At 45.7% G+C, this 7825-nt stretch overlaps 1 protein-coding gene across 1 annotated transcript; it reads right to left on the bottom strand.

Moving 5' to 3' along the window:
• Positions 1–2624: 2624 nt before the first annotated feature.
• Positions 2625–7014, bottom strand: TOB1 (transducer of ERBB2, 1). The gene is made up of 2 exons (XM_030962288.1): positions 6776–7014; positions 2625–4548 (listed from the first exon to the last, which is right to left on the bottom strand). Exon 2 carries the CDS (start codon positions 4409–4411, stop codon positions 3446–3448), a length of 966 nt encoding a protein of 321 aa, XP_030818148.1. The 5' UTR covers positions 4412–4548; positions 6776–7014; the 3' UTR covers positions 2625–3445.
• Positions 7015–7825: the final 811 nt, after the last annotated feature.

The following is a 7825-nucleotide window of genomic DNA, read 5'->3' on the forward strand; positions in this document are numbered from 1 at the left end:
GACAAGTGCAGAACTTGTACTCATCAACCTGCAGTGCCAGGCCCTGGACTCAGCTCCAGGGACCCTGGAGAACAGGACACAACAAAGGAGCACTACTCTGTGAACTCCACCCACAATTCAGGTTCCCACGGCAGAAATAACCAGAGCAGTTTAATTTTGGTGGCCATTACCAGACTCCTGATCAAGAGAGAGGTCTGCTCCCCACCCACAGAATGAACACAGTACAGACTGTAGTTGTCCCCTGAACTTTCTGTGCAACCATACTGGAGCCTCTGAGCAGCTTCAGGGATCCTAGACTGCAATTTTGAAAAGTTATTGACTTGTGCTGAATTAAGTGAGCCCTACAGATCAAAGTACCTTGAACTTGTGCTTGGGTGGGGACCTGGGGTGATGTCACAGGAGGGACTAAGCAGCACTGAGGGGATCTCATATTTCTACCCTTTCCTTCACTGTAAATTAAAGTCACTTTCCAAGGTTTAACCCATACTGGGAATTCTAAGGAAGCAAATTGCATGTTCACGTGAGAAAATACAAAAGAATTTGCACACCTGAGCAAATGCTTCCTTTTCCCCGTTTTTATGTCCCTTCAATCCAAGCAAGTGGATTTACCTGACAGCTGAATAGTGGGTGTGCACAAATGACCCCAGCAATTAACCTGGCACTCGGTGAGAACAGAATGTTACAACGTGAATGGTTGGTCTCAGAAGTTCATCACGGAACCTCAGCAGAAGATAAATAACTGGGTGAAGCAGACTGAACACAAAGCAGGCATCTCTCATTCCTCTAAGAAGATTAAAAAATCATTCATGCTTAAAGGTTAAAAATCATTAAAACAAAAAATCTCCACGCTTGCATTGAGAGAACTTGAAGTTCTCTTTTTGACTTGTCTCCTTTCAAAGCACCAGAACTAAACCCTACTTGTCAAATCTTTGTATTGAAAGGTGCTGCAAAAATGTGTGTTCCAATAGATTTTTCTTTGCATGGCCCATCAGAGCTGGTTGCAGTGGAAAGGAACAAATCAGCCTGGGAAAAGGATAAGCTTGCTGACCTTTAAACAAATGATCTCAGTTTAAATCACAGGAATAGAAATATTACAGAACACATGAAGAGTCTCCCCTGTCAGAGTTGCTCAGCCTCTTGGGCAGTTTAGGTATTAGTATCATGCTGTAAATAGTAAAACAGTAGTAAATATTAACGTCTAGGCATTCATATAGGAACAATACACAGAGCTGGCATTCTCTGTTTTCCAGCAATTGATCCAGCTTTTTTCTAATTCCTCTTAAAAGCAAAATCATCCACTTAAAATGAGGTACCAAGCTATGTGCTTTTAAGGCCAGTGCTGTCTGCAGCTGTGCTGTGAGTGGAAAGATAAACCAGATGGCAAACTCAATAAAAGGGAGCCAGTTAAACAGAGACAGATGAATGCCAAAAAAACCCTTTCGCTGCATTATTGCTTTTGAACTGGTTGTCATGGCACTGGAAATGGATACCACTGTCAGCCTCCCACCTCTGCCCGGCCAGCTCTTCCCAGCCTCTGCCCAAACCAGGGAGTTTGCACTGCTGTGAAAAGCACAGGCTGCTGCCACTACAGCTCCATTCCCATCAAAGAAAGGGGTGTGCATGGAGTTGCACATTTTGTCATATCAAGTGCATCCAACAGGTAAAGACTGACCTTCGGTCTCAAATTCCAGTGTCAGAACACTGAAGTTCAGGTCATTTTAATCCTGCGCTCTGTTTGTAGCTCACAACTTACTGCCAAGAGCCAAGGACTATCCACTTAGCACTGGGTCTCTGTATGGCTGGAGCAGCAATGGAACATAAGCTGACCTTTGTCAGATTTACACATTAATGCAGTCTCTCTTCCCCTTGACAATGTCCATTAGCAAGGAACACTATTTGCTGAGCAGGTGGAAAAGAGTAAATGATTCAACTTCAAAATAGACCTGGAAAAACTGAGTTGTTCTGTCAGCCTCTGAATTATTTCCCCTCCCATTCCCCATTTGATTTTGAGAAACTATTCAGTTAAAATTGGTAAAATCTGCTAAAATAAACACCTTAGAATGTCACCGTGTAGTTGCATGACACTTCTCTTTTTAACAGAGCATATAAAATGCAAGTTTACAATAGCTTTAGTAAGCTGTAAATCAGCACTTTTATTCAGTTTAGTTTCTGAGCTATTAATCCCTAATACAGAGGCAGAGTGCTGATTTGCTGGTCTAGGACCTCCCGAGAGAATAGTTCCAATAATCCCGATTACATGGAAAGGAAATGTTACTGAATCACCTGAGTCCCTGCTACTCACATCCCATCAGCCCATAATTCAATGTTCACAGAGCTTAAGAGTCTTAATTATCAAGGAAAAAAGATATAATTCCATTTTGGCTTCAGTGAGCTGCTGTTATGAAAAACAAGTGTGATTTTTTCAACTAATTACAGGCAAGCCCCTAATGAGGTTATGTACTTTGTCAGGGGTATTTTGGGTAAGGAACCCCACATGAGGTTCAGCCACACAGCCCTTTGCTCCAAAGTCAGACTCTGGTGCATCACTAGCAGTGCCAGCACAAGGAACACAGTGCTCAGCTCATCAGCAGGACACAAAGAACGCACACATCACCACAGCCAAGTAATTTTAAAGAATTTTAATACAAACTTAATATAAACTATTTCAGTCCCTCTTAACATGTAAGACACTGACTCAAAATACTTTTATACCTTTTTTCAAGTATTGCACAATGTAGGTACAAAATTAATATTTACGATTACATTTTCTTCCATAATATATAGCAAAAATCTTTAAACTTTTAACAGAAAATACAATTTGTGTTTCTTTTGAAAAAAGCAAATATTTCGTACATTTTAATTCCACCACTAAGGAATATTCTGTACACAACTTTTTTACTTTTTTTAGAATTGATGTCTTTAAGATGGATATCTTACAATTTCAGTAAAAAAAATACAACATGAAGCTGCTGCAGCTGTCACAGATCACTGTAGTAAAAAGATATAAATGCAATACCATGTTGTAGAAACAATATATATACTCTGATATTTTACAAACTTTGTACTAAATTAAATTATACAATTAGAAAAAGACCAATAAACCCACCTATTAGTGCCAATTTTTTAATACATATACATATATGTCTGAGCACACATATATATACACATGAAAAAATTAGCCACTTCCTTGCTATATCTTAAATACTGTAAGAGGCCATATTTTTGAGAGTATATTTTTGTAATGTACAGTCAGTATAAAATAATTTTGTGCTTGGTTGGCAAATGAAAAAATGATGCATGTTGTATTTATCTAACCAAGCCTGAATGTATTCATACTACAAGCCTTAAAAAAAATCTCAAGAGGTGGGAAAAAAGATACACCCTTGGGTACGTGCACTTCAACTTGTACAATAGTATTTACTTGGATTTCTCTTTCTGTTTCTTTTCAGTTAGCCATAACTGGCTGGAATTGCTGGTTAGAATACTGCATGTTGTTTAAACTAAAATTCAAGCCATCCACAAAAGACTTCTCATTTAAACCTCCATAGGCTGCAAACATATCAAAGGCATTACTGTACTGGAGAGGACTGAGGTTAAGCGGGCTGTCACCAGCAAAGATGCTACTACCTTGACCCTGCACATTGGGGACAATGAACTCCTTTGCATTAGGAGAGAGAGCAGAAGTCTTCTGCTGTTGCTGTTGCTGACTGCCTAGGCTGAGCCCATAAAGAGAGTGCATGGAGGAGGAGAGGGATTTCTGCTTCAACAGGTCATTGACATTCAAGCCAAGGTTGGTGGGAGAGGTGCGGGCGACCTTGTTGCCACGGCTGCTGTTCTTCATTTTGGTTGAGCCAAACTTGGTGGCAGCAAATGTGGCAGTGGTGAAGGTTAAAGGCTGAGTAGAGCGGGGCATGAAGGTCGGGCTCACAGCGGCTGAGTGACCAAAGGGAGGAGAAGGAGAACTGGACACTGAAGATGCTGGGTCACTAATAGGCATGAACACCTGGGCCTCGGGGTTAAAGCTGTTCTTGATTTCCTTATCCAACTCACATCCATTTTCATTATCATCCACATAAAGCACTTTCACCGGTCCCTTTTCACCGATTTGGTATGAAACCTCAAATGGGTCAATCCAAACACTAAGATCCTGAGGCAAGTTGCCGCGAACATCATCAATGTCCAAACCACTCTCTTTGGATGCTTGTTCTATGACTGGGTCCACTTTCTCCCCTATATGAATACATCTAAACCCTGATCCTTTGTATGGCTTTTCTGGATACCAGTGCCCTTCATACTTTTTTTTCAGAAGTCTTTCAAGCTCTTCACCAAAAATGTTCACACGTCGTCTGGGAAGCTTATTGTACAGATATGAAATAATAAAATTGAGTGCTACTTGGATTTCAAGCTGCATAGCTGCTGTGCCACAGAGTTATAAGTCTGTTTCAAAACCCAAAGAAGAAAGTGTTCAAGATGCCACAGGGAAACAAAATTTCATTGAAAATGCTGATTCAAGTTGATTATTGTCCTTCACCTTGAGTGCTCTTGTTCCTTTAAGAAAAGGGAAAAGCAAACACATCCAAATAAGAACAGTATAAGATCAAGCTCCAAGGCCTATTCTTTGAGCTCCATTTTCTGCAGAAAATAGGTTACTTTTTAAGTTAAAAAATGTGCATCAAACTATTTCCATTCCTGCCTGAGGAAGGTGAGGATGTCAGCTCCACTCAGTGTGACTTACAAACAACACTAGAGAGGATAGGCATGTGTTTACATATACAGCATGAGGCACTTCCAAATCACATGAGCTGTGTGTTTAGTTATTCACAAAGCAGCAAGGATAATTTTTAAGACATCACAGAACTGCCAAGAGTGTCAACAGTTCAATTATCAACCTGCATTTGGATGATTTATAGTAGTCAGCTGCAAAATTAAGTACCAGACCATTAGTTTAGCCTGAAAGGTCTTAGTCCAAGGGTCATTTGTCACTTTAAAGTTTGGAAACATACTGACTATAACCATAGGCTGCAGAATTATAATAATGTTAACAGTTGCTTTAGATAGTTTCTTACAAATAGCTTAAATGATGCAACATTTATTTTAAGTCCAAGCAAATCTCCCTAAACTCTGCGCGGGTGAAATGATGCAAACTGAGGAGAAAATGTCTGCTGTGCACATCCAACAGCTCACACTGAAATGCAGTCAGCACATACATAATAGCTGCCCGTATGTTCTGTCACCAGGGTGGCCAAGATTGATAATTAGTTCACAATTTTTTCTCTTTCTTCAAATTATTCTCTATTTTCAGATACAAGATGCAGTTATATACTCAATTGTATTGCACTGTCTGTAACTCAGATTTCACAAAGTTCCTGGGCTAACCGGGCTTTTGACAGCCTCAAACTAGATTGCCTTTCTTCTTCTCCATTACTCCATTTTATATTTAATGTAAGATATGGTTGTCGCTGCTTCACAAAGGACAGAAGAGAAATTAAGCTGTCTGAAGTTAGAGAAGGGACGAGAATCAGGCATTAGCACATGAACTGCTAACACAAAATCCTGCAGTACCTTGGTGTAAACATACACACACACCACACACCTGTGTCAAAAAGATCCAATAAAACAAATTATGGGGATCGTTTTTGGATCAAGTTAAAAGCCCAAAGAGAATTTCAATTAACTGTGGGCTTTTCTGCACTGCATCATTAAGAACAAAATTTAGCATAGCTGTCACTAAAGATTAGAGAAATCAAAGTTAAAGGATTTTGACATTAACAATGTGACTACACGGCTTTTTTATTTCTTGCTTCAAATAATCTCCTTTTAAAGTCGAGAACCCTATTTCCAAGCCATTCGTGTTCTCCCCAACATGGTATGGCAATAGTTTGAAAGGCTACATGTATGATAAGGCGACCTTTAAACGTTTGCTGGATCAGCACTGGGTGGGGGATAAGGAAAAGATCAAGGGCAAACAGAAGATATTTACAAAAGGGGCACAATCAGTACCGAAAAGCTGATTGGGTAGTTAAACGGGGCATTTAAAAATGATTTATTAATCCATCTGCGCTGTTTCACTTCCCCCATGTCCTTTAAGAAAGGAACGCTCCTTTCAGAGCGCACCAGGCTGACGCTGTAAATTTCTCTACGCGAAGCGAATCCACGGTACAAAAGCAGCTGATCAAACATACTAGCTTGATCATTTCGAACTTGTTCTTTTTATGTATTTATGGGAAGACGGCAGTATTTCTGGAGGATCCGAGCCCATACGTGGCCCAGTAGCAGCGCCCTGGCAGGAGCCTTAAGCAGTGGGAGTTACATAACCAGGCAGTCGGGTCTCATTAGATTTCTGCTCACAGCCCTAGAGCTCCGGCGGCAGCAGGAGGAGGAGGAGGAGCATTTTCTGAGCCCGTAGGAAAGCGAAGGAGGAAGAGGAAGGGGTATATCTATCTGGAGGGCAGGTGGGGGTTGCAAGGCCCCTCTCCCGGCGGACAGTTGGGCAGGTCCCGCCGGGCGCTGCCGGCGCTCCCGGAGCGGCCCAGCACCGATTACTCAGCCGGCACCGCTCCCTCCTCCTCGCCCAAGCGCGGCCAGGGCGGCCCAGGGGCAGCGACCCCTCACAGCCCCTTCCCCGAGGAGCCCCTGCACCCACCGGGTCCCCCTCGGCACCCCCGGCACCGCGGGGTCGTGACTGCCTCAGCACACCCCGCCCAGGAGCCGGGGCCGGGCTGTGCTGCCTCAACCCCCCGCCCGCGCTCCCCTGCGCCTTACGGCCGGTACTCACCCAGGAGTGCGGGGTTAGTGCAAACAGTTCCGGCGGGGGTGTGAGGGCGGAGGCTGGCGGCTCAGCACCCGAGCCCCATCTCCGAGCGCCGGCTCCCTCGGCGAGGATGGGAGGGGAGAGGATAGAGAAGAAAAAAAAAAAAAGGGAGGGGGAAGGGTCGGAAAAAAAAAGGGGGGGAGGGAAGGGGGGGGAGGGCAGCGCTACTCACACCCCCACGACGGACTCGCTCGACCGCCGCAGCTGCAACCCCTTTGCTTATGCTCCGCCGCCTACCGCGCCCCTACTTATACCCTCCCTTGCCCCGCCCACGGCCGCCCCTCGCCCACGTCCCGCGCGGCCACATCGCCCAAGCCCCACCCTCCAGTGACTAGCGTCCAGGTGGCCCTGTCCACAGCTGCGGAGGCTCCGCCCCCTGGCCGAGGCGCTCCGCTGCCTCTTCTACACCCCCCGGTGCGGCGCGCAGGGCCACTCTGACGTCAACGCGCTGCTCGCTTCGCAGCCCCGTTGCGTCACTGCCTACGTCAAACCGTGCCCTTGCGCCCCTCAGCCCCGCGGGGTAGGGAAAGGGGGGAGCGCTGAACTACATCTCCCATGACCACCGTGGCCCGTGGGGCCCTCGGCAGCGGCGATGGCGGGGCTGACAGGGGCCGCTTGCACAGCTGGCACCCCTCAAGCTCTGAAGTGATCCGGGCGGGCTCCTTCCTTACGGGGGGGCGCAGGACGACCCCTCACACCACCGCCAGTATCCCACCTTCGCCGCCACGGTGGCTAAAAATACTCCCCACAGATAGCAACGCCCGGCGATTGGCTGTCTGCCCGAGCGGCCGCCGCTGATTGGCCAGCGGGACGGGGGGGCGGATGCAGGCCGGGTTTTGGCGGAACGGAGGTGAGCCGTGGTGGGTGGGTGGTGTGTCTTCGTGTCCCTTAGTGCCGGCGGGGCTTCGTGCGACGTCGGGGTTGCTAGGGGCGTTTGGGATGGAGCGGAGCCGACCCACCCCAGTGTTCCTTAAAACATCTCCGGGTTTGTTCCTAAACACCCTTAGGGGTGTT

Source organism: Camarhynchus parvulus, chromosome 18 (assembly GCF_901933205.1).
Source record: "Camarhynchus parvulus chromosome 18, STF_HiC, whole genome shotgun sequence".
NCBI lineage: Eukaryota > Metazoa > Chordata > Aves > Passeriformes > Thraupidae > Camarhynchus > Camarhynchus parvulus.

Bases quoted from the DNA above. Each gene is read 5' to 3' on its own strand.
- TOB1 (XM_030962288.1), bottom strand. From the start codon at position 4,411: ATGCAGCTTGAAATCCAAGTAGCACTCAATTTTATTATTTCATATCTG.